The 27,226-nt window shown below is 40.7% G+C and overlaps 2 protein-coding genes across 5 annotated transcripts in view; both read right to left on the bottom strand.

The window, feature by feature from the left end:
- Positions 1-1,148: 1,148 nt before the first annotated feature.
- LOC112250221 (centrosomal protein CCDC61-like) lies at positions 1,149-7,766 on the bottom strand. 3 transcript variants are annotated; one of them, XM_024420176.2, is made up of 13 exons: positions 7,575-7,766; positions 6,950-7,127; positions 6,776-6,858; positions 4,649-4,809; positions 4,398-4,550; positions 4,097-4,304; positions 3,742-3,842; positions 3,396-3,625; positions 3,075-3,153; positions 2,627-2,830; positions 2,463-2,496; positions 2,307-2,376; positions 1,149-2,142 (listed from the first exon to the last, which is right to left on the bottom strand). In XM_024420176.2, exons 2-13 carry the CDS (start codon positions 7,095-7,097, stop codon positions 2,054-2,056), a joined length of 1,560 nt encoding a protein of 519 aa, XP_024275944.1. In that variant the 5' UTR covers positions 7,098-7,127; positions 7,575-7,766; the 3' UTR covers positions 1,149-2,053. The 3 variants fall into 3 exon arrangements, with proteins under 3 accessions (XP_024275944.1, XP_024275943.1, XP_024275945.1); XM_024420175.2 differs by having other exon boundaries at positions 1,149-2,145; positions 7,575-7,765; XM_024420177.2 differs by having other exon boundaries at positions 1,149-2,145; positions 3,760-3,842; positions 7,575-7,765.
- A 13,874-nt stretch (positions 7,767-21,640) lies between these two features.
- The window catches only part of LOC112250222 (transcriptional regulator ATRX-like), a 44,910-nt gene continuing 39,324 nt past the window's right edge, over positions 21,641-27,226 (bottom strand). For both annotated transcript variants that reach the window (XM_024420178.2, XM_024420179.2), the window contains 6 exons: positions 25,764-25,958; positions 23,790-23,933; positions 23,439-23,555; positions 23,208-23,303; positions 22,969-23,097; positions 21,641-22,863 (listed from right to left, as the gene is read on the bottom strand). In XM_024420178.2, the coding sequence (XP_024275946.1) occupies positions 22,747-22,863; positions 22,969-23,097; positions 23,208-23,303; positions 23,439-23,555; positions 23,790-23,933; positions 25,764-25,958 (798 nt within the window). In that variant the 3' untranslated portion in view covers positions 21,641-22,746. The remainder of the gene's footprint in view (positions 22,864-22,968; positions 23,098-23,207; positions 23,304-23,438; positions 23,556-23,789; positions 23,934-25,763; positions 25,959-27,226) is intronic.

Here is a 27,226-nt window from a genome sequence, read left to right as displayed (position 1 = left end):
CATAATGCTACAACGCGCCAATAGGATCTCGCTAACTCGTGCTTGGCTTTGCCCACCTCCATGCTTGTTCTGCCCACTATGCTTAATTTGCTCGACACAGATCAGAGATCGAAACGACACAGATCAACTATGGGTTAGCATATCTTAGGTTACAATATAAAGTATTTAGCAAGTGCTACACAACCACACAATTTTGCCTTCATCACTATGACCCATTGAAAGAGATTGAATGTGTCAAATTGTGATTTGATCCTTTTAAGGCCAGGCACGAAACACTGATAGGAATTTTTTTTCTCAATCATATCACAAACGTGTCCCAATTGAATGTAGACAAGTATAATACTTTTCTGTATAATAATATTTCAGAAAATGTTTATTAAAATACGCAAATGAGGCAATCTCATTAAATGTGTGCATATTTGTACCCAACTGCATTGTTCTGGACACTGGATGAAGTCAGCCTAACTCTTTGTTTCATTTTGTTAAGACACTCCAGGACCAGATTTATCCAGCACAGATTTTGGATACACGTTTCCCCCCCATATAAATTTGGTAAAAGCAAATGCTTCTGAAGCTGAGAAAAATTAGCGTGTGGGAAGTCTGACTTTTGGGAAATGGCAGTTAAAGACAAGTACACTGAATTATGACTTCCAAACAGCAAAAGCTTATGTAAACACATCCTAATTTATTCTAAATAAGTTACTAAATGTGGTCCAGTTTGTAAATTCTCTATGAAATTGACTTTGAAATTATGTGTAATTCAACATAGTGAGCTTTGAAAGTATTGATGCATGTCCATTTTAAAGTGGTTATAATTCATAAAACTGTTGACAGTAGTATTATCATCTAAAGAAAATATACATTAAGTTTTTTACATTTTGGAAATACTAATATTAATGTAACAAAATACCAACCGATCCCAAAACTGCCTGGCTTTAATTCTGATAGATGGTGTTTTTTATGACATTTTATTAGCAGCTGAGGTCAAATCTAAAAACAGCACAAAAAGCCTCTCAGCTCCCTCCACTATTCTCATCCTCCTACAGTAGTGCAGATGGAAGCAGCTGTTCATGCGGCCCAGTTGCTCACCCCGGAGAGGAAGGGTCCAGGCCGGGTAGGTTAGCTATTAATTAATGTGACTCGGTTAGCTGTAGTGGAGCTGCAGCCCTTTAAGTAAAGCCCTAGGGAAGAACCTTCAGCCCACCCAACCAACTAACTCTACTGCAGAGGGGGAGGACACAGTGCACTCACTCACACCACATTACTGAGTGACAAAGCTGCTGCAGTGATTATTTAATATAGAAGATATGTCTAGTAAAAGTAGAAAAAAATAAAAATTTTGGCTAAATACCTATTAGAAAGGTAATGGCACAAAAACAAAGCAATAAATCCTCATGCAGCACTTGGTGAAAATCCATCTCTGATCCAATGGGCCAAAACACTTGAACAGACACTCAGCAAACACAGCTAGACAGGAAGTAATGATAATAGAGCATGGGATGACATTTCTTCAATAAAATTAAATGAGAAACTAAATTTCATTTATATAAAAAAAAAAAAGATTTAAAAAAAAATAATACTTCTCACCAAAAGCAACCACCCCCCCCAAAATGTTTCAAATAAAGTTATATTTACAGACTAAAACATCTCAAATCACATTCATCAATCACTCATTAAAAAAGGGTGGGGGAAATGGGGTATTACGGTCACATCAACAGACACAATGCATAAGTTATAAAACCGTAGTATAAAACCAGTTACTCCTCAGTTTTAGTTCAATACACTAACAGTGGCTTAACAGCCTTCAGAGTGGTATCTTTATCCACAGATCAGGCACCGTCTCCCAGAGGGTGACAAAATAAGCAGTGTGTGCATCCATCTGTGTTTGCACTTGCATAAGCCTATCAGCTGATAATGTGTGCTAAAATATCACAGTGTAGTGCAGTGATCTTGTTTAGTCACAGTGTTCGACTAGTAATGTCGATTAGTAGTAGACCTTGGTCTAAGTTTGCAGCACAGGAAAGTCTTTGAACACATTTTTCCTGCCTAGGGTTTAGTGTCCCGTGTCCAGGTCCCTCATGTAGTCCTGTAGGGCCTGCAGCCGGGCATCGATCTCTGACAGGTCAGCCCCATCTATGGAGCCTTCTGGGTAAAGGACAAGCAATGCACAGACAATTGTAAATCATTGGTTTCAGCAAGGTTCTCACACAGAATGTGTCACCAGGGCTCATATTAAAAGTACATTCATTTTTCGAGCTAACTGACTGATTAAACTTTAGATTGAAGAGTATTCATTGATCGGTTACCTTTGTCTGATCGTACCCTGTGTGTGGGAGTGCTACAATGGGGCTTCCTGGTCAAATGTCTTCCTCTGGGCTACAAAAATAAATAACTGTCACTCAACACAAATATGTTAAATCAAGGTCTATCACAAGCTGTAAAAAATAACACACCACACTCACCATGGTTGGACCATTGTAGGTCTGCTTCCTTCCTCTGAAACACAGAACAAAATGAGGAACTGTCTGAGACATGCAGTAAAGCAATAGAATATCTCTCACTTACTTAAACAAACCCAGTTTGGACTGTAATACCATGTGATATAGCATGGTAAAGCATAAATTACCTGATTGTCAACTCATCCAACTCCACCAATGAATTATCAGAGGACTGTCTGCTTCTCCTACTCTCAATTGATAAGCTCCTCCCTCTGCTCCCACTGCCTGCCCTGGTCAGCTGGGGATAAGCCTCCCTGGACCGAGACCGCCCCCTCTCTAGGCCCCTCTCCAGAACAGGTGACGCTAACATTTCTCTTCTGACCTTTCTCTGGCTGACGGAGAGAGAGAACACAGGAGGCCAAGTTAAGTCATGATTACAGGGAACGTTTCACTCAGTATTGGTTTTCCTATTAGCACAAGATAAAATGGGTTGTCATTTGAAATCCTTGAGCATTTCAAAACATGAAAATCACTATACCAGTGTCTCACATGCAAAATACACTGTTATAATTGGCAGAAGCTTGCACTGCAGATACAGTTATGACAGTGAAATGGATAGAGGGAGATGAGACTGACTTTTTGAGTTCCGCCTCTCTCAGTCGGCGCTGTCTGTCCTGGATATATGCAGTGGGGTCAAAGCGTGGTGTCCGCGAACCTGAAAACAGGAACGACAGGATTGGCTGGGAGCTCATACTTAAAGGGAAAATCCACTCAAACTATATTTTGTTACAAAAAGATTTTGAGTGGATTTTTCCTTGAAGATAGCAGATCAAGCAGTTAATCAAGCCCTGATAGCTTTACTCAGACTTGGTGGTGTCAACTTTAATTGTATTGTATCCTGAAGCTGAATTACCAGTCAACTCCAAACTCCTATAGGAGACAGAAAAAACAAGATACCTGCGGGAGAAGGTGAGGGTCTGGAGACATACGAGCGGGGCCCTGAGGAGTCTGCCCTCTGGCCTTCTGACCTCCGACCCCTCTCTTCTGTCCTCTCTCTGGACCCTGAGCGAGCCCGAACTACAACACGTCCCAAACTACGTTCCCGAGATAGTGAACGCCTGATCTCCCCATCACCCCGCGAGGCACTGCACCCAGAGAGGGCAGGGGTCACCCCACTGGTCACCCTACTAAAAACAGACACACATAGTATACAACCTTAGCCACAGGGAGAGTATCGTAAGGAGTGAGTGAGTAGGTGGGAGTGAGTGAAAGTAAAAGAGAGAAAGAAAAAGGAAAGACATACATGCTTAGAGTGACTAACCCTCGTCTTAGCAACGCCAGTTCATTGGTCAAACTCTTAACGCGAATCCGTAGAGCTCGCTCTGATGCCCTTAGCTCCTCCAACTAAGAGAGACAGGAAACGTCAGAATTAGCCTACCAGCTGAACAATGGAATCAGCTCCAAGCAATCCTACTTATAATGGCGCAAAAATGACTACACCAAGTGTTGACATGCACACAATACATTTTTTTGATATGCAGGAATCTATGTTACTACATTATTTGCATCAACTGAAGGCCAGGCATTCTAAATTATTCAAAGTTATAAAAGTTACAGAGTACATGCTTATTTGAAATATGATGCAAACAAGGACCAACCTGCTCCAGTTGGAGGCGCTGCTCCTGGCCCCTCTTGCTGGCTGAGTGCTGACTCTTGGCCCTCTCTCTGAGGAGCTGGTCCTCTAAACTCCTGACCACCTCTCTCAGCCCCCGAGCCCCTCCTCCAGGGGTGGAAGCAGACCCCACTAACTGCAGACGCTCCAAAGCCTTGGCCAGGGCCTCCTTCTCCTCTCTCACCAATGTGAGTCTAACAACAGAGAACAGTCAGGGCCCTTAACCTCTGACCTGAAGAAAACAACAGACTGTCCTGATTAATACAGTGTAACAAGTCATAACTTACTCTGCCCGTAGCCGGCGTATCTCTGGCTCTGCTGGTTTGTGACCTACATGGTTGGCCAGAGCGTTTAGCTCAGTCTTCAGGGCTCTGATCTCCTTCTGCAGGGCGGCAGGATCAGGCTTGCCATGGTAGGGCAGGGGCAGGGGGTAGTGGATTCTATAGGGAAAGGTTAAAATGGCAATTTCACAGTTGTACATTTCAAGCAGAGTTTGAGTCAAGCTTATGGTAGTGATATCACTAAAAGAGAGACAAACCTGTCAAATTCCACAGTGTAGATAAGAATTAGGTATCTTTTGGCACTGAGGTTAGGAGATTGCTGTTGGGTTCGGGGACGACCAACGACTCCAGCCTTCCGGTTCCGCAAGAGCTCCAGGTCAGCATAGGTCAAGAGGTCAAGGGTAACAGACTCACTAGTCTGAAGAAAAAGCATGCACCATAATCAGAAGGGTGGTTATAATTTGTGGAACGATCCAACAGGAACCCGTTGCAAAAACATTATAAATAACAAGGCTCCCAAACAACATGCATACAAAGTTGTATAGGGGCAGAATAAGATACCGGGTAGGGTGTGGGCTATTTAATAACTTTCTTCACTCCCAACGTTTATCCCAAAAAATGTCTGTCCTCACTCTGGTAGCCGATGGACAAACATCAAGATTAAGCTACGTGGTGAGTTGATGCCTATTTAGCAGCTAGTTAGCTAGGTGAATTTTGTTGGCAACCTTGTACTTTACAAAGTTTTTGGAACCGATTCCTGTTGGAACGCTCCACAAATTATACTCACCCTAATCAGAACTAGAGGTCGGCCGATTATGATTTTTCAACGCTGATACCGATTATTGGAGGACCAAAAAAGCCGATACCGATTAATCTGCCGATTTTTTTATATGTATATATTTTATTTGTAATAATGACAATTACAACAATACTGAATTAACACTTATTTTAACTTAACATAAAACATCAATAACATCTATTCAGCCTCAAATAAATAATGAAACATGTTCAATTTGGTTTAAATAATGCAAAAACAAAGTGTTGGAGAAGAAAGTAATATGTGCCATGTAAAAATGTGTGCCATGTAAAATATGTGCCATGTAAAAAAGCTAACATTTAAGTTCCTTGCTCAGAACATGAGAACATATGAAAGGTGGTGGTTCCTTTTAACATGAGACTTCAATATTCCAAGGTAAGAGATTTTAGGTTGTAGTTAATATAGTATTTATAGGACTATTTCTCTCTATACCATTTGTATTACATATACCTCTGACTATTGGATGTTCTTATAGGCACTAAAGTATTGCCAGTGTAAGAGTATAGCTTCCGTCCCCCATCGTTACCCATCGCAGTGCAAGGGGAATAACTACTCCAAATCTAAAAGCGAGTGACGTTTGAAACGGTATTAGCGCATACCCAGCTAACTAGCTAGCCATTTCACATTGGTTACACCAGCCATTAGGCTGATAGGCTTGAAGTCATAAACAGCGCTGTGCTTGCAAAGAGCTGCTGGCAAAACGCATGAAAGTACTGTTTGAATGAATGATTACAGGCCTGCTGCTGCTCAGTCAGACTGCTCTATCAAATCAGACTTAATTATAACATAATAACACACAGAAATACGAGCCTTTGGTCATTAATATGATCGAATCCGGAAACTATCATTTCGAAAACAAAACGTTTATTATTTCAGTGAAATACGGAACCGTTCGGTATTTTATCTAACGGGTGGCATCCCTAAGTCTAAATATTCTTATTACATTGCACAACCTTCAATGTATGTCATAATTACGTAAAATTCTGGCAAATTAGTTCGCAATGAGCCAGGCAGCCCAAACTGTTGCATATACCCTGATAAATGACACAATTTCACCTGGTTAATATTGCCTGCTAAACTGGATTAGTAGTTATAACTAGTGATTATGATTGATTGTTTTTTATACGATAAGTTTAATGCCAGCTAGCAATTTACCTTGGCTTCTACTGCATTTGCGTAACAGGCAGGCTACTCGTGGAGTGCAATGGTTAGAGTGTTGGACTAGTTAACTGTGCGGTTGCAAGATTGAAACCCCTGAGCTGACAAGGCGAAAATCTGTCGTTCTGCCCCTGAACAAGGCAGTTAACCCACAGTTCCTAGGCAGTCATTGAAAATAAGAATGTGTTCTTAACTGACTTGCCTAGTTAAATAAAAGGTATAAAAAAAATCAAAACATTATAAATATTTAAACAATAATCGGAAATCGGCGCCCAAAAATATTGATTTCCGATTGTTATTAAAACTTGAAATCGGCCCTAATTAATTGGCCATTCCGATTAATCGGTCGACCTGTAATCAGAACACTTTTAAACATGTTTTAGCTTCCTTTACTGTCTCGCAGACTAACCTTACTAACAGCAGATTCCAACATGCTGCAGAAGATGGGAAACTGCTTGAAGTTGCCTGTTTTGCGGGATAGGTCTTCGATGTCTGGGACACAATGAAAACATTATAATAATAAATAGTAATGTCTATAATATCCATGTAAATTAACTATGTAATTTCACAATGCTTCACTTACATGCTGGGTCAAACCCTCCCCTCCACTGGTCAGCTGTCATTGCATCAGAGATCTCAACTATTAGCAATCCTTCTTTTAGTTCTATCTTCACAGCAAACTCCACTCCTCGGAATGTAATGTCCTCCTGCACCACTGAGCCCGCCTCCATCTCTCTGCTTTGGTCGCAATGTCCACAGACCTAAGTTACAAGAAAGAGACAGTCCATCAATCACAACATCTTGCACATGCACACCACAGCCATCAATGTCGACAAAACTAAATGTCGGACTAGTAAGTACTGAGTAACTAACTTGAGCAATAATCAGTGCGCTTCAGGTACTGAAACCACAGATGAAGATAAGAGTGTCTCTTTGCATTAACGTTAGCTAGTTTAGCCGGCCAGAACTTAGCTAGCCAACAACATCTGGTTAACTACACACTAGCTAGCGATATGGCTAGCAAACAAAATGATGTTTTCTGCAGTGCTAACTATCATACCGTATGATAGTATAATTCCACTACAACTGGCACGTTGGCTATTCTGTGTTGGTAAATGCTTGTTAGCTAGCTAGCTTCTATATATTGTAGCTAGCTAAGTAACGTGTTAACGTTAGCTTACAGTACTCTGCTAAGGTTAGAGACATACCTGTGGTGATGTGCTCGAAAACGGAACCCAATTCCTACACCTTGGAGTGCATTATAATTCGTAAAGTAAAATATATCCAATGAGGTCAAATCGCGTCTCTGGTATGAACGAGTACACCTCTCTTCGATACCTGACAAGATTGGAAGCCGCCGCCACTGTTGAATGTAGCGGTTCAATAACCGAGAACGCATAAGTACCGCCCCCTACACAATGTCAACTGAATGTATTGGTCGAAAATAAGATACAAGCAAGTCTGATTGGGTGGAGCTACCGTCAATATGTAAAAGCTGTGACGGTGTCGCTGGTGCTCAACATCAGCTCCGAGGCCCTTCAGTGGAAGTGATGCTGAGCCCCATGGTAACGACACGGCTTTGTAAATGTAAATCCTCAACGAGCTAAACTGTAGTAGTATGTTCAACAAGAAAATATGCAGTTAGCGGTTGGGGCACTTTTGGCCAGTAGGAATTATTTCATTGCAACACGCACGCATCTTATTATAACCCTGTAATACCTGCAGCCCATGTCAGGGAAGTGAAGAGTGAATTAATAAACATGTTAATAATTCACGAGTGTCTTAGTTGTTATTGTGTTTGTGTGTGTTTAATACTGTGATACAAGCACTTAACTAGAATGTGTTGTTGTCTGTTCCCACTGCTATGCTTTATCTTGGCCAGATCGCAGTTGTAAATGAGAACTTGTTCTCAACTAGCCTACCTGGTTAAATAAAGGTTAAATTAAATTTGTATTTTTTTTTTTAAATGAGTCAGTCCTCCAAAGTGAGTGTATCTGGATCACCAGGCAGGCACGCTGTCCTTGAACTAAAGTAGGCCTTGAGCAGAGACTGGCAAACAGTTGTGTCAAACCTTTGGCCAATTTGCTGCGAGTTCATATTATCACATGCAAATTAGTTTTGTTGCCAACTGTTGCGGCAGATTTGCAGCGACTTGTGAACTTCTGGCAAACAATTCTGGGAAACTAGTGGAGAACATTCTACTGTTTGCTGCAAACTCAGTATGAATATGCAAATTAGATCAGGTTTTGTGTGTGTGTTAACAACATTGTATCTACATAAACCATATCACTTAAAACTTTAATGAACTTGCTTCTCACAGAGAAAACAGAAAATACTAAATGTACTAAATATACTAAACAATTGAATGTCAACAGATGAAAAATAAATCCAATACAACTTGAAATCATCAGCATGCTAAGGAAGTAAATTTGATTTATAATATGGGTTACATGGCTCTCTGAAATGAAAATGGATGACATTCCCTTGAGCAAAAATATATTTTACCTAACTGTATGCTTGAAAGAAAAAACAAGTGACCCCATACCCAAAATAATAACTAAAACATAAAGTGGATGGCAGAGAGCATGTCTACCATTTACCCTCACTTATTGGACAGACGAAAGCCTTAGTTCTGCAGTTTTAGAAACTGTTTTTTTGCCCTGTAAGAATGAAATGGGAATGCATTCATTTTAAAAGTTGGTGGTTGAAGATATCCCTCTAGTGGTGTGGGGGCTGTGCTTTGGCAAAGTGGGTGGGGTTATATCCTTCCTGTTTGGCCCTGTCTGGGGGTGTCCTCGGATGGGGCCACAGTGTCTCCTGAACCCTCCTGTCTCAGCCTCCAGTATTTATGCTGCAGTAGTTAATGTGTCGGGGGGCTAGGATCAGTTTGTTATATCTGGAGTACCTCTCCTGTCCTATTCGGTGTCCTGTGTGAATCTAAGTGTGCGTTCTCTAATTCTCTCTTTCTCTCTCTCTCTCTCAGAGGACCTGAGCCCTAGGACCATGCCCCAGGACTACCTGACATGATGACTCCTTGCTGTCCCCAGTCCACCTGGCCGTGCTGCTGCTCCAGTTTCAACTGTTCTGCCTTATTATTATACGACCATGCTGGTCATTTATGAACATTTGAACATCTTGGCCATGTTCTGTTATAATCTCCACCCGGCACAGCCAGAAGAGGACTGGCCACCCCACATATGCTCTCTCTAATTCTCTCTTTCTTTCTCTCTCTCGGAGGACCTGAGCCCTAGGACCATGCCCCAGGACTACCTGACATGATGACTCCTTGCTGTCCCCAGTCCACCTTGACCGTGCTGCTGCTCCAGTTTCAACTGTTCTGCCTTATTATTATACGACCATGCTGGTCATTTATGAACATTTGAACATCTTGGCCATGTTCTGTTATAATCTCCACCCGGCACAGCCAGAAGAGGACTGGCCACCCCACATAGCCTGGTTCCTCTCTAAGTTTCTTCCTAGGTTTTGGCCTTTCTAGGGAGTTTTTCCTAGCCACCGTGCTTCTACACCTGCATTGCTTGCTGTTTGGGGTTTTAGGCTGGGTTTCTGTACAGCACTTTGAGATATCAGCTGATGTACGAAGGGCTATATAAATCCATTTGATTTGATTTGATTTGAAAAGCGCACAGGGCTGCGGGCCAGAAGATTGTGGGTTGTGTGGACAGGAGTACAGTAGGGGTGGAAACATCTCTATTACAGTAAAAGCACTGCAATAATCTATCATTGTTTTTGCAAGTCTGAGAAAAAATTGCCTGTAAATTTTTTTCTAGCTATTACACGTAATTTTACATATTAGCAGAATCTTTTTTAATACCACACAAGTGACAGAAATTACAGGTCAATAATTATTATTATTTTATTTTTTTCACCTTTATTTCACCAGGTAGGCCAGTTGAGAACAAGTTCTCATTTACAACTGCGACCTGGCCAAGATAAAAGATAAAGCAAAGCTGTGCGACAAAAACAACAACATAGAGTTACACATAAACAAACGTACAGTCAATAACACGATAGAAAAATCTATTTATAGTGTGTGCAAATGTAGAAGATTAGGGAGGTAAGGCAATAAATAGGCCATAGAGGCGAAATAATTACAATTTAGCATTAACACTGAGGTGATAGATGTGCAGATGATGATGTGGCTATACTCGGCCTTGTCTTAGGATGGAAAGTTGGTGGTTGAAGATATTCCTCTAGTGGTGTGGGGCTGTGCTTTGGCAAAGTGGGTGGGGTTATATCCTGCCTGTTTGGCCCTGTCCGGGGGTATCATCGGATGGGTCCACAGTGTCTCCTGACCCCTCCTGTCTCAGCCTCCAGTATTTATGCTGCAGTAGTTTATGTGTCTGAGGGCTAGGGTCAGTCTGTTATATCTGGAGTATTTCTCCTGTGTGAATTTAAGTATGCTCTCTCTAATTCTCTCTTTCTTTCTTTCTTTCTTTCTTTCTCTCTCTTCTTTCTCTCTCTCGGGAGACCTGAGCCCTAGGACCATGCCTCAGGACTACCTGGCATGATTACTCCTTGCTGTCCCCAGTCCACCTGGCCGTGCTGCTGCTCCAGTTTCAACTGTTCTGCCAGCGGCTATGGAACCATGACCTGTTCACAGAACATGCTACCTGTCCCAGACCTGCTGTTTTCAATGATCGGCTATGAAAAGCAACCTGACATTTACTCCTGAGGTGCTGACCTGTTGCACCCTCGACAACTACTGTGATTATTATTATTTGACCATGCTTTTCATTTATGAACATTTGAACATCTTGGCCATGTTCTGTTATAATCTCCACCTGGCACAGCCAGAAGAGGACTAGCCACCCCTCATAGCCTGGTTCCTCTCTAGGCTTCTTCCTAGGTTTGGCCTTTCTAGGGAGTTTTTCCTAGCCACGTGTCTCTACACCTGCATTGCTTGCTGTTTGGGGTTTTAGGCTGGGTTTCTGTACAGCACTTTGAGATATCAGCTGATGTAAGAAGGGCTATATAAATACATTTGATTTGATTTGATTTGAAGTGCCTTTCAGATGTAAATGAGATACAAGTAGAGATACTGGGGTGCAAAAGAGCAAGAAGATAAATAACAATATGGGGATGAGGTAGTTGGGTGTGCTATTTACAGATTGGCTGTGTACAGGGACTGTGATCGGTAAGCTGCTCTGGCAGTTGATGCTTAAAGTGTTACGGGTGGGTGTTGCTATGGTGACCAGTGAGATGAGATAAGGTGGGGCTTTACCTAGCAAAGACATATAGATGACTTGGAGCCAGTGGAATATGTAGCGAGGGCCAGCCAACAAGAGCATACAGGTTGCAGTGGTGGGTAGTAGATGAGGCTTTGGTGACAATACGGATGGCACTGTGATAGACTACATCCAGTTTGCTGAGTAGAGTGTTGGAGGGTATTTTGTAAATTACATCGCCGAAGTCAAGGATCGGTAGGATAGTCAGTTTTACAACAGAATGTTCGGCAGCGTGAGTGAAGGAGGCTTTGTTGTCAAATAGGAAGCCAATTCTAGATTTAATTTAGGATTGGAGATGCTTAATGTGAGTCTGGAAGGAGAATTTACAGTCAAACCAGACACCTAAGTATTTGTAGTTGTCCACATATTCTAAGTCAGAACCGTCCAGAGTAGTGATGCTAGTCGGTCGGGCGGGTGCGGGCAGCAATCGGTGGATGAGCATGCATTTAGTTTCACTAGCATTTAAAAGCAGTTGGAAGCCACGGTAGGAGTGTTGTATGACATTGAAGCTCATTTGGAGGTTTGTTAACACAGTGTCCAAATAAGGGGCAGAAGTATTCAGAATGGTGTCGTCTGCGTAGAGGTGGATCAGAGAATCACCAGCAACAAGAGCGGCATCATTGATGTATATAGAGAAAAGAGTTAGCCAGAGAATTGAACCCTGTGGCACCCTCATAGAGACTGCCAGAGGTTCAGACAACAGGCCCTCCGATTTGACACACTGAACTCTTTCTGAGAAGTAGTTGGTGAACCAGGCAAGGCAGTCATTTGAGAAACCAAGGCTGTTGAGTCTGTCGATAAGAATGTTATGATTGACAGAGTCGAAAGCTTTGGCCAAGTCGATGAAGACGACTGCACAGTATTGTATTTTATCGATGTCGGTTATGATATCATTTAGGACCTTGAGCGTGGCTGAGGTGCACCCATGACCAGCTCGGAAACCAGATTGCATAGCGGAGAAGGTACGGTGGGATTCGAAATGGTCGGTGATCTGTTTGTTAACTTAGCTTTCGAAGATTTTAGAAAGGCCAGGGCAGGATAGATATAGGTCTGTAACAGTTTGGGTCTAGAGTGTCTCCCCCATTGAAGAGGGGGATGACCGAAGAGGGGGATGAGCTTTCCAATCTTTAGGGATCTCAGACGATATGAGAGGTTGAACAGGCTAGTAATAGGGCTTGCAACAATTGCGGCAGATCATTTTAGAAAGAGAGGGTCCAGATTGTCTAGCCCAGCTGATTTTAAGGGGTCCAGATTTTCCAGCTCTTTCAGATCATCGGCTATCTGGATTTGGGTAAAGGAGAAATGGGCAAGTTGCTGAGGGAGTGCAGGGCTGTTGAGCGGAGTAGGGGTAGCCAGGTGGAAAGCATGGCCAGCCGTAGAAAAATGCTTATTGAAATTCTCAATTAATTATTAAGTAGATTTATCGGTGGTGACAGTGTTTCCTAGTCTTGGTGCAGTGGGCAGCTGGTAGGAGGTGCTCTTATTCTCCATGGAGTTTAGTGTCCCAGAACTTTTTGGAGTTTGTGCTACAGGATGCAAATTTCTGTTTGAAAAAGCTAGTGTTTGCTGTCCTAAGCACTAACTGAAGTTTATTTAGGGCTTTATCTGGGTAGCTGGAAAGTAGAGCATTGCAGTAGTCTAACCTAGAAGTGACAAAAGCAGGGATTAATTTTTTGCAATGTTACGTAGATGGAAAAAAGCTGTCCTTGAAACGGTCTTGATGTGTTCTTCAAAAGAGAGATGGCATAACTACACATTTTGGAGTGTCCTTTTATTGTCCCCAGCACAGTGCCATAGGTGCGCCTGTGTAATGAACATGCTGTTTAATTAGCTTCTTGATATGCCACACCTGTCAGGTGGATGGATTATCTTGGCAAAGGATATGTGCTCACTAACAGGGATGTAAACACATTTTAGGAGTAATTCGCTTTTTGTGCTAATGGAACATTTCTGGGATCTTTTATTTCAGCTCATGAAACATGGGACCAACACTTTAATTATTGCGTTTATATTTTGTTCAGTATTAAAGACAGAAATTTGTTAAACTCTCCATATAATTATCCAATGAAACAAATGCAAACAGATGCAAGCCTATGACTACTGGGACAGCCTACAGTTCCATTGAACTTCTCTAACATCATTGCACAATCCTGGAGCTGTCCTTTCAGCACCACGAAGGGCGCTCCAATCGCTTTAAATGACATCTCATCAAGGTCTGTTGCCTACGCCTAATAGTCATACTGTAACGGCTTTCTTCCTGGGAAGGAGAGGATGACCAAAACGCAGCGTGGTTGAAGTTCATGGTTCTTTAATAAGAGACACTTAACATGAACAAACTACAAACCGTGGCAAACCGGAAACAGCCCTATCTGGTGCAGAAAACACAAAGACAGGGAACAACCACCCACAAACCACAACACAAAACAGGCTACCTAAATATGGTTCCCAATCAGAGACAATGACTAACACCTGCCTCTGATTGAGAACCATATCAGGCCAAACATAGAAAGAGACAAACTAGACACACAACATAGAATGCCCACCCAGCTCACGTCCTGACCAACACTAAAACAAGGAAAACACAAAATAACTATGGTCAGAACGTGACACATACTCATCACATATTATGATTATTATTACAAATAGAAGATTATCACTTCTCACAATGGTGCTTGTGTACACCTAATTTCTAATGAGATTTTAGGATGGTTAACTGAAGCTAAAGAGTCGCTTCTTTTCTTCTCATTTGCCAAAACTCAACGGAACGTACCACTATGCAGGATATATTTTCTATTAAGGTATCTTTAAAAGCATGACTACTCAAGCATTACAATTGAGTACTTTTTCCACCACTGACGAAACGAACATACCAGACTAATTGGAGTGTCAACGGATTTACATTTACTATGTTAGTCCAGGTTGATGGGGCTGTTTTGAAAACCACGTGGAGAGTCTGCACTTTCTCTTCAAATGTTAGCAATTTGATGATTAATTTGATAATTTCATGTGAGGCCTTAAGATGTGTCACTGGCGTTCATGGGTTGTGACCCTGTTGTTTTCCAATCATTTCGTTGTGAAAATATATTTTTTTAAATTCTGTTCCACTGTTCTGACCAGCAAAATAAAGTTCTGAACCGGGTTGAACCCCCCAAAAAGTAACGGTTTATATCGTTGCTAACTCTTCCTTTTTAAATCTCTGAAATCAATAATAATAAAAAAAGACATTTAGCTCAACATTAAATTACTTCACCAATCAGTGCAGATAGAGCAGCTTGCTGTGGAGCGGGCAAGCTATTAACATGAATTACAGACGAGTGTAGGGTGCGAGATGCAGAGAGAGGGTAGAGGAGGCTTGGCTTGAAGCTTTGGGCATCTTGTTGTTATGACATGCATTATATTATTAGGCTCACAGAACTATACCTACAGAGGAGCGGCTTCTATGAAATAAATGAATGTCTTTGAACTTCCTAGAGTTAGCTTAATGTTGGACCAGCTAGCTAACAAGCATGTGTGTGCAGAGCAGCAACAGAATTAAAATAAAAACACGTCTTTCCATTTGTAGTTAATAAATTCAATGTGAAACGTGATAACTATAGTTTCCTTAACTAGCATTGAAAAGGTTAATCCATTATTCTCTAATAAAAAAGGGGCAGAGAGCACACCAGCATGAGGTCAGACATCAGCAGGTTCACCATGTACAGGTTGACTGTGGTGATACTCCTCCTCCTCCTGTACATGCTCAGAAAGACCCAGAGGGAGGCACTGTTGGCTATTAGGCCCAGGAAGAAGATGAGCAGGTACGTAGCAGGAAACACACTGTGCTTGAAGCTGTCGATGGGACAATCACATGTCAGATTACTCATCCCTGACTCCAGACTCATATTGTCTGTGCCTCCAGTTAGACCTTTGAATAAAGGGAGGGAGACAAAGGTATGGAAAATGTACTGCGTGTGCTGGAAGGTTAAAAGACAGCATAGAGAGACTGAAAAGTGAAACTAACACTACATTATGTTGAGGCATTAAATTACGGTCCTTTCCTCTTCCGATGCTGCCTGTATACATTTTTACAACCACTAGAGAGGCATAAATAGAGGGCATAAATAATCACTTTACTATCATATGTTCTGGTTACTTTACAAAACTGACCAACAGTATGAGTGATAGAAAAATAGGTTTACCAATGGGACATTTTCAATCCATGTAAAAATCTAACAAAAATAGCCAGAGCCAATTTACAGGAAGGATTTTTCACATTTTATTACAGGTAGACTCATCGATATAATGTTGATGCAGAAAGTAAACAGCATAGTAGGTCAATTTCCACAACAACTAAGTGTGAGGCTCAACTTCTCCACTGTTTTGGTCCCGTGGCTACCATGTTCAATTTCTAGTAGAACAAAAATAAACATGAGAAAGTTGACAGTACCTCTCTCCGTGGTCCAATACTGTTGCATCCTTGTCATCAGTCCAGTGAACCCTGTTGAATCAGTCTTCTGATGGCCGTGTCCACTGAGAGATGTGTGTCTGTTTAGAGGAAGCCAAAGAGAAATGAGTGCAATCACTTTACCTCTACAATGCCTTCAGTGTTCACGCAGGGCGTGACTTCCTTCCTCTTCCTCTCCTCCTTATATTAAGCAAAGCAGACAGCCACATTTTCTCGTTTTTTAAAATTTACAGATAGCCAGGAGCACGCTCCAACACTCAGACGTCATTTATAAACCAAGCATGTGTTTAGTGAGTCCGCCATATCAGAGTCAGTAGGGATGACCAGGGATGCTCTCTTGATAAGTGTGTAAATTAGACCTTTTCCAGCCCTGCTAAGCATTTAAAATGTAACGAATACTTTTGGGTGTCAGGGAAAATGTATGGAGTAAAAAGTACATTATAGTCTTTAAGAATGTAGTGAAGTAAAAGTAAAAGTTGCCAAAAATATAAATAGTAAAGTAGAGTACAGATACTGTACCCTAAAAACTACTTAAGTAGTACTAGTATTTTTACTTAAGTACTTTACACCACTGGTAGAAAGCCAGTCTGATGGTTTGCGCTCAGGCTAAAAAGAAAAGGTGGGCGGTGTGTAGGAGAAAAATAGAGTTCAAAAGGTACTTGCAGTCAAACCAGGAAAAGGAATAATAAAAAGGGATAATGAAAAGGAATAATGAAAAGGAATAATAAAAAGGGATAATGAAAAGGAATAAGGAAAAGGGATAATAAAAAGGAATAATAAAAAGGATAATGAAAAGGAATAATAAAAAGGAATAATAAAAAGGGATAATGAAAAGGAATAAGGAAAAGGGATAATAAAAAGGAATAATAAAAAGGATAATGAAAAGGAATAATAAAAAGGAATAATAAAAAGGGATAATAAAAAGGGACAATGAAAAGGAATAATAAAAGGGATAATAAAAAGGGATAATGAAAAGGAATAATAAAAAGGGATAATGAAAAGGAATAATAAAAAGGGATAATAAAAAGGGATAATGAAAAGGAATAATAAAAAGGGATAATGAAAAGGAATAGCCCAAAGAGGCCGAGATGCAAAAATAATATACATAATTTAATCCATGTAAGGTGCAAAAAATAAAACAAAATAGACTGTATAAAATAAATAATACAAATATTGAGATACAGTTGAAGTTGGAAGTTTACATACACCTTAGCCAAATACATTTAAACTCAGTTTTTCACAATTCCAGTAAAAATTCCCTGTTTTAGGTCAGTTAGTATCACCACTTTATTTTAAGAATGTGAAATGTCAGGATAATAGCAGAGAGAATGATTTATTTACGCTTTTATTTCTTTCATCACATTCCCAGTGGATCAGAAGTTTACATACACTCAATTAGTATTTGGTAGCATTGCCTTTAAATTGTTTAACTTGGGTCAAACGTTTCGTGTAGCCTTCCACAAGCTTCCCACAATAAGTTGGGTGAATTTTGGCCCATTCCTCTTGACGGAGCTGGTGTAACTGAGTCAGGTTTGTAGGCCTCCTTGCTCGCACACACTTTTTCAGTTCTGCTCACAAGTTTTCTATAGGATTGAGGTCAGGGCTTTTTGATAGCCGCTCCAATACCGAGACTTTGTTGTCCTTAAGCCATTTTGCAACAACCTTGGAAGTATGTGCTTTGTCCCCATGTGCAGTAGCAAACCATAGTCTGGCTTTTTTATGGTGGTTTTGGAGCAGTGGCTTCTTCCTTGCTGAGCGGCCTTTCAGGTTATGTCGATATAGGACACATTTTACTGTGGATATAGATTATTTTGTACCCCTTTCCTCCAGCATCTTCACAAGGTCATTTGCTGTTGTTCTGGGATTGATTTACACCAAAATATGTTCATCTCTAGGAGACAGAACGCATCTCCTTCCTGAGCGGTGTGACAGCTGCGTGGTCCCATAGTGTTTATACTTGCATACTATTGTTTGTACAGATGAACTTGGCACCTTCAGGCGTTTGGAAATTGCTCCCAAGGATGAACCAGACTTGTGGAGGTCTACAGTTTTTTTTCTGAGGTCTTGGCTGATTTCTTTTGATTTTCCCATGATGTCAAGCAAAGAGTCACTGAGTTTGAAGGTATGTCTTGAAATACATCCACAGGTACACCTCCAAATTGACTCAAATGATGTCAATTAGCCTATCAGAAGCTTCTAAAGCCATGACATCATTTTCTGGAATGTTCCAAGCTGTTTAAAGGCACAGTCAACTTAGTGTATGTAAACTTCTGACCCACTGGAATTGTGATACAGTGAATTATAAGTGAAATAATCTGTCTGTAAACATTTGTTGGAAACATTACTTGTGTCATGCACAAAGTAGATGTCCTAACCGACTTGCCAAAACTATAGTTTGTTAACAAGAAATTTGTGGAGGGGTTGAAAAACAAGTTTTATTGACTCCAACCTAAGTGTACGTGAACTTCCGACTTCAACTGTATATTGTATGTAACAACAAATAAAAGTACTTATACAATTGCTCAGAGAAAGAGATTTAGTTTAACAAGTAATACAAATAAAAACATTTTAAAAAAGTTGTTCTAAATGATTTGATCCCCTACTCAAGCACCCTCCCCCTGCGAGGAAAATGACACAGAGCCTTTTTCTAAAAGGTTTTATGAGGTTGGAGAACACATTGGGAGGGATCTTAGACCATTCCTCCATACAGAATCTTTCCAGATCCTTGATATCCTTTGTCTGTGCTTATGGACTGCCCTCTTCTATTCAAACCACAGGTTTTCAATGGGGTTCATGTCCGGAAACTGAGGCCATTGCAAAATGTTGATTTTGTGGTCAATTCACCATTTCTTTGTGGATTTTGATGTGTGCTTGGGGTTATTGTCTTGCTGGAAGATCTATTTTCGGCCAAGTTTCATCCTCCTGGCAGAGGCAACCAGGTTTTTGGCTAAAATGTCCTGGGGACTCATTTATCCAAGGTGCGTGAGGGACAAGAAAATACTCTAAAGCTTAAGTGCGCCAGTCTTCTGACATGACTGATTTATTCCTGCTACGCAACAAATATAATATATAATATAAATATAATAAATATAAATATAATATACCATTTATCCATCGCTCATTCCATAGCCAACCAGTGGTAGGGTAACAATGTGAATTCAACAACAACAAAATCACCAGGTCATTTAAACTGATGACTTTTAGCAAATCCAATTCGTTTCCCAGGTTGATTTAACGTCATCACATTGATTGTTTGGGTTCAAGTGACGTTCCTACTGGGCGCATACGTCAATTCCATGTCTATTCCACGTTGCTTCAACGTAATTTTGCTGAAAGGATGTGGAAACATTGATTTAACCAGTGTATGCACAGTGGGTTGATTCAACCAGTTTTTACCCAGTGATTTGATTGATTTGGATCCCCATTAGATGACGCCAATGGCAACAGCTATTCTGACTGGGGTCCAAAATATAATGAAAAATACACTACAGACAAAATACTTTACATACATTTAAAAACATGTAGTGTGTGTGCATCTATCAGTTACACATACATGTCAGTACATACAACAAGTAGGTCTCATGGGGGAGAGGCGTGGTGCCGTGAGGTGTTACTTTGTTTTTTGAAACCAGGTTTGCTGTTCACTCGCGCTGTATGAGATGGGAGTTCCATGCACTCATGGCTCTGTAAAATACTGTACGTTTCTTGGAATTTGTTCTGGACCTGGGGACTCTGAAAAGACCCCTGGGGGCATGTCTGGTGGGTTAAGTGTGTGTGTCAGTGCTGTGTGTAAGTTGACTATGCAAACAATTTGGAATTTCCAGAGTCAATGCCCCCCGTAAAAATAGAATTAGCATAATAAAATAGCCCCATAAATATGTCAGTTTAAGCTAGAGATGTTTAAGCATTGGACGCGTCTCAAACCACCACATCCGCTGATGTCGCACTTCTGCATCTGCGGTGAAAGGTGACAGAGCTAGAGTGGTGTTTATCATACCATAAGACATCCCGTCTGTATCGTCTAAGCGGTTTGTGACCTCTCTATGGAAAGATAAGACTCATGAACACGATGGTGTTCTCCGTTTTTGCCACAACCCCCACAAGGGTCTTGGGACTCGTCTACAGTACCAGTCAAAAGTTTGGACACACCTATTCATTCAAGGGTTTATCTTTATTTATACTATTTTCTACATTGTAGAATAATAGTGAAGACTTCAAAACTATTAAATAACACAGGGAATCATGTAGTAACCAAAAGAGTGTTAAACAAATCTAAATATATTTTAGATTTTAAATTCTTAAAATTAGTCACCCTTTGCTTGATGACAGCTTTGCACACTCTTGGCATTTTCTCAACCAGCTTCATGAGGTTGTCACCTGGAATGCATTTCAATTAACATGTGTGCCTTGTTAATTTGTGGATTTTCTTTCCTTCTTAATGCATTTGTGTTGTGACAAGGTAGGGGTGGTATACAGAAGATAGTCTTATTTGCTAAAAGACCAAGTCCATATTATGGCAAAAACAGCTCAAATAAGCAAAGCGAAACAACAGTCCATCATTACTTTAAGACATGAAGGTCAGTCAATCCAGAAAAACTTTTAAAGTTTCTCCAAGTGCAGTCTTAAAAACCAGCAAGCGCTATGATGAACCTGGCTCTCATGAGGACCGTCAAAGGAAAGGAAGACCCAGTTACCCCTGCTGCAGAGGATAAGTTCATTAGAGGTAACTGCACCTCAGAAGCCCAAATAAATGCTTTAGAGTTTAAGTAACAGACACATCAACATCAACTGTTCAAAGGAGACTGCGTGAATCAGGCCTTCCTGGCCAAAAAAAGATGTTATGTATCTTCGTATTGCTACTGCTGTATCAAAGGAATTATATAAGTGAGTCTCAGAAATGGCTAATATATGAATGTAATCTGATGTTAGCAAGTTAATGATTTTATGAACCTTATTTCTAAGGCAACATTTTAATATGGGCTATTTTTAGCCCTTTCCTGGGTAGCTTAGAGATAAACATATAGAAAGAGCAAAGCGAGAAGAAAAACAATTCATCAGTCCATTAATAAGTTGGTGCATGCAAGTGTGTGTGTGCTGCCAGACCTTTGAGTCCAGAGGGCCCTCAAGTTCATCCTAGGTTCTGACTATTCAACATACTCGGTGGCCTGCCAAACCCTACAGATGAGGAGCTTTGTCTGAAATGTTCTCTCAAGCTGCAGGGTTCAAACTAATTCTCCAGCTGGCTGCCACCTACAAGGGATAAGCAACCAGGAGTAAGGAAAATGCAGGACGAGCAACTACTGGAGATCAGATGTACTGAATGCTAAAAAACAAAATCATCCTTATTTAGGGTTTTAAACAGACACTAGATGGGGTACTTTTTATTGAGTTTCTCTTTTAATGTTCTTATGTAAGATGCACTGCAATTCAGTTTTAGTTATTGTAAACTGCCAAATTGCTCCATTTTGGCACATGTATTTGTGGTTTTCTTCTGTTTGATTAAACCTTAATTTCTGACTGTAACCATAAAATAAAGTAATAACCAAGGCAAAAAAATTCACCATAACAAAAACCACACAACGTTTGACAAAACGAATGAACAGATTTTTATTATAGGATCAGAGAAAGACAATTACACCATTAATCACATAGGAAAACCTTTTCCAAGGCAGAATATGTATTTAAAGCCCCCATACAGTCTTTAAATTGATTTAAATTCATCATGAAAATAACTTCAAAATATATTTTGTATAATTTATTTCCCTGAGCCTCATTTTGCCATTGAAATGTTCAGTCTGATCATGTGGGTGTGTTGATACAAATATAAAATATATTTACATACACAGCCCTTATTGACAGATAGGATCGTCTACACTCTGGACCCTACCCCGCTTACCCTTCTAAAGTAGGAGGATACATATGCAAAGACGATTGGTTATTGGCAGAATAATCAGATCAGATTGTGATGTCATGATATGGACCAAAAACTCAATCCCACCTGAGTAGACTGAAATTCCAGGCATTTTATTTCAAAAAGCTCTTAAACTAAAAGGGCATTATCATAATTTTCACAATTTCAGAGTGTTATTCCAACCCCAGTGTGGAAACACATAAAAACTGGAAAATCAAATGTTTCACTGCACTGCCCCTTTAACATAATATCTTTGCTATAGAATCCTCAAACTCAACTCTGGACCTCAAAGCCAGTTCCACTGCTTGTTTTATTGTTTCCTCTAATCAGGGACTGATTTAGAACCTGGCGCACCAGGAGCATTCAATTAATTATTAGGTAGAACAGAAATCCAGCAGGCTCTGGACTTCGTAGGGTAAGAGTTTAATAATAATAGGGTGGGTACTTACATTTGTCCTATTTCACACATGTACATAGTGAATTTTTTGCATATCCTACTCCTCATAAGACACCCTCGGAAAGTGGCTTCACAGCTAGGGATCAGCCATTAATGACGGGGATTTGAACCAGCAACCTTTCAGTTATTGGACCAATGCTTTAACCACTAGGCTACCTGCCGCCACATACATTCATTTTCAATGTAAAATAAAGGAAATCCTTAATGGAAATGTTTCATCTATCACCCCTTTGGGGGGATTAAGTACCCTCTATAGTTACTGCGGTTAGACTAGAGTGTCCTCTAGTGGAACGGGACTGAGGCTAGAGACGTCTCTCCTGCCTCACAGCATGGGTTTCTTAACGGAGTCTGTCAAGGCTGGTGTCTGATTGGTGACAGTGGCAGTCTGTGTCACTTCAGTTTTTCTACTGGTCAAAATGGTCTGGATGCACATTGTAAGCTGTCGAGGAGAGTAAGGGAAAGATGCAGGGTTAAGTAGTTACAAAGGAATATCAAAAGCAGAAAGAAAATTAGAACAATGTTGTTGTTGACAATTGAAGCTTACTGATTGTTGTTTTGAGAGAAGGTCATGATATAAGGCTTGTCTTCGCTCCCGCTCCTTGTCATTGCTGGTTTTCCAGGTCTGGGCCAGGACTTTCACCTGCTTCTCATCTAGACTTGGGTTATCGTGCCACTGTAAAAACAAGTCACATGTCATCGTAATGCACATTACATTTTTTTCCCACATATTACTTCAGGGAGACATAATTATCATATTAACGTAATATAATACGAGGGACTAACCAAGCGCAACACATAGTCATCCATGGAGAGGTTTTTTAAGGAATGCAGGGACTTGATGGCCTCGCTGACCTTGTCACGGCTGGCGTTAATCATGTTCTGTCATTCAGGAGAGAGACGCATTCAAATGTTGATGTGAGAGGCATCTATCTATTGAGAGATAATCTCAAACATAAACTTAAGAGAAAAGCAACTCATTTCCACACAGGTCTGGTGGGGAGACATGGCTAATACCTTCAGCTGCTCATTAGTCTTCTTGTACAGGGATGACAGACTGTTGGCCATACGAGAGGTGGAAGGGCTGGGAACGTTGGTGCTGCTGAGTGCTGCCTTATTCAAGAAGAATGCACCCTTCGTAGAGGAGAGATAAACATACACCTGTTTTTACACACCATGCATATATCAATACTACTTTACTTCTCGATAGACTAGAATTCAAGTAAGGATGTTGAATTGATTCAAAACAATTTCTTAGTGTTCATAGGCGAGAGCAGGAGAGTGTGAGATTACTAGAGGCTGCTCACCACGGTCTATGAAAACATATTTAGCTGTTTTGTCAGAGAATGTGTAGGAGTTCCTCTTTACCTCTGCCTCGTACTCAGCCCAGGCAGCTTTGCGGTCGGCCTCACTGAGCTCCTCCTCCTCTTTGTGGTCCAGCAGGGACTCGTGTTCATGGTACCGGACAATCTGCTCCTTACAGATCTGCAGCAGCTCTGCCAGGACGATGTCCTGGGAAACAGACACACAATGTCAATCCCTACTAAACTGTTGAAGTAAAAATACTAATTCACCCTTCGCCAAGCCCTAGAATTTTGGTCAACCAATCACAGCGCTCCAATGGACAGAAACTGTCGTCGTGTCCAACACCTCAGACAAGCTTACATTTCAATCGTATGAAAGCCAATGAGGGCTATGGCAAAAAGGTTTTATTTATTTACTTTTTATGGCTAAATAATTGAACAATTTACCAGGAGTACTTGCTACTGTGATTTCTGAGATGCAGAGCCTGTTGGAGTATTTTCAAATCCGAAATTATACTTGTGTTACATTGTTTGATAGCTCAGCAGGTTAGCTAGCTCTCAGTCTCATTGACTACCAAATGTTTCTAATGCTAGCTAGCCACTTAATACACCTTGTTAGCAAGCTAAGTTGAGTGGTATTCATGACATTGCTATTGACATCAGGATACAATTTGAGAGCCCTAGTTAGCTCCAAAAGTGTATATACAGTTGAAGTTTACATACTTAGGTTGGAGTCATGAAAACTCGTTTTTCAACCACTCCACACATTTCTGGTTAACAAACTATAGTTTGGCAAGTCGGTTAGGACATCTACAGGCAGATTATTTCACTGTATCACAATTCTTATATCAACATAACCTGAAAGGCCGCTCAGCAAGGAAGAAGCCACTGCTCCAAAACCACCATAAAAAAAGCCATGGGGACAAAGATTGTACTTTTTGTAGAAATGTCCTCTGGTCTGATGAAAGAAAAAATAGAACTGTTTGGCCATAATGACCATCATTATGTTTAGAGGAAAAAGGGGGAGGCTTGCAAGCAGAAGAACACCATTACAACCATGAAGAACAAGGATGGAAGCATCATGTTATGGGGGTGCTTTGCTGCAAGAGGGACTGGTGCACTTCACAAAATAGATGGCATCATGACAAAGGAAAATTATGTGGATATATTGAAGCAACATCAACACATCAGTCAGGAAGTTAAAGCTTGTTTCAAAATGGCTTAAGGACAACAAAGTCAAGGTATTGGAATGGCCATCACAAAGCCCAGACCTCAATCATATAGAAAATTTGAGGGCAGAACTGAAAAAGCATATGCGAGCAAGGAGGCCTTCAAGCCTGACTCAGTTACACCAGCTCTGTCAGGAGGAATGGGCCAAAATTCACCCAACTTATTGTGGGAAGCTTGTGGAAGGCTACCCGAAACATTTGACCCAAGTTAAACAATATAAAGGCAATGCTACCAAATACTAATTGAGTGTATGTAAACTTCTGACCCACTGGGAATGTGATGAAAGAAATAAAAGCGGAAATAAAATCACTCTACTATTATTCTGACATTTCACATTCTTAAAATAAAGTGGTGATCCTAACTGACCTAAGACAGGGATTTTTTTTACTAGGATTAAATGTTAGGAATTGTGAAAAACTGAGTTTAAATGTATTTGGCAAAGGTGTATGTAAACTTCCGACTTCAACTGTAGCTTTGACTGCATATGCTGATGGTGAATTCAGAGCTATTCCGTGGATAGCTACACTACAAGCATAATTTCACCAGGTTCCCGTGAAGCAATTTCCATGACATTTCACCACAACATACACAATGTCTCCTGATGAGCAAGGGGTAGTTTGTGTTAAATGTCATTGTGTATTAGAGACACAGTTTGAGAATTATTGTGAGGTGATTTCTTGAATGGGGAATTGAGCTTCCCGGGAAAATGTTGTCAGAGGTTGCGACATTAACCAAGGTAGGTGGGGATTAGCAAAGGGTCAATTGAGAATTTAATGGTCTTGTGTGTTTAATTTGTAGCTTTGGTCACCTTGGGCAGCAGGGGTGTGATCCGCTTGCTCTTCTTCTCAGAGTTGGGGTCATCCAGCAGGTCTGGCTCAAACATGTAAAGCTCTGTCAGTTCAAACAGAGTGAAGTGTCTCTGTATCTGCTGCTGGTCCACCACCCGGAACGATAGAGATTGCTTGGCCACCTGCCGGTCATAGATCTTCTCCTCCATGGTGCCCTGGAAAGAATCAGCAATTTAATATCAGTGATTACAGAATTACAGTCACATCCAAAATTGTCACCCTTGATAAAGATGAGCAATTTATATTTATAAACTACCAGGAAAGTTTACCACTGTACCAGTGGTTTTAACCTTCAAAATGTTTTGCCCTAATAGTGAGTGATCTCTCCACATCTATGAATGTCCTTAGTGACCCAGCCAGAGCCGGGTCATGAACCTGATCAAAATTCTCTGTAGAGACCTGAAAATAGCTTGCGCAGCGACGCTCCCCATCTAACCTGACAGAGCTTGAGAGGATTGCAGTTGAGTGGGAGAAACTCCCCAAATACAGGTGTGCCAAGCTTGTAGCGTCATACCCAATAAGACTCGAGGATGTAATCGCTGCCAAAGGTGCTTCAACAAAGTACTGAGTAAAGGGTCTGAATACTTATGTGAAATTTCATTAACATTTGAGACGAACATAACAAAATTTGGAAAAAGTCAAGGGGTCTGAATACTTTCCGAATGCACCGTACACGGTACACGTCAACCCCCAAAAGGTTCTAGCATCAGGCAGGTCCATGACTACACAAGTGAGAGGAACCAATTAAGTTCCTGCCTAACAGATATGTATTGGCTGTCTAGAGGTGTAGAAGTTGACGCCCGCCAAGGAGGAGGTTATAAATAAATGTGCTTGTGTAATCATGCTTCGTCTTTGCAGCTGCATGAACCAGTGGGTGAATAACCTTGGTTTGAGCTTTATCTAGTTGTCCGTTTTAGTTTTTACTCTGTTTGTTCAGAACCTAACATGCATGTTACCACATTTTTATACCCAGTGAAACAGGAAGCCATGAAAGGCCACAATACAGTTCCTTGACACAAGGCACCACAGACTGAAATTACATTTTTGCATCTACAGTACCTATCAATTTTTAGATTTGTTGGTATTTTGACCCATAAATATGAGTATTTTCAGAAAGTGAACATAAAAATGTCAAAATCTTCATGAAAATGTATATTTTATTTTAGAGAAGAGAGAATGTAACAAACTGGACTATATGTAGTAACTTACTTTGAAGAGATGGTGATTGGGTCAAAATAGATGTTTGGTCGTCTAAATTCAGTGTACTTGTCTTTAACTGCCATTTACCGAAAGTCAGACTCTTCCCACATGCCAACTAATTTTCCTCAGTGTCAGAAGAATCAACATTCACCAGATTGTGTAGTTATCCTTGGATATATTCGAGACTTTCCCAGAGGTTATTGTTGATATGTTGTCCATTTGT

This window comes from Oncorhynchus tshawytscha, linkage group LG30, assembly GCF_018296145.1.
Source record: "Oncorhynchus tshawytscha isolate Ot180627B linkage group LG30, Otsh_v2.0, whole genome shotgun sequence".
NCBI classification, from domain to species: domain Eukaryota; kingdom Metazoa; phylum Chordata; class Actinopteri; order Salmoniformes; family Salmonidae; genus Oncorhynchus; species Oncorhynchus tshawytscha.
This window is presented reverse-complemented; position numbering and strand designations above follow the sequence as displayed.

Coding starts and splice junctions, on each gene's coding strand:
- LOC112250221 (XM_024420175.2), bottom strand. CDS start 7,097: ATGGAGGCGGGCTCAGTGGTGCAGGAGGACATTACATTCCGAGGAGTG. Junction 4,305..4,397: donor ATACGCCGGCTACGGGCAGA/GTAAGTTATGAC, acceptor CTCTGTTGTTAG/ACTCACATTGGTGAGAGAGG. Junction 3,154..3,395: donor ACCCTCACCTTCTCCCGCAG/GTATCTTGTTTT, acceptor TCCTGTTTTCAG/GTTCGCGGACACCACGCTTT.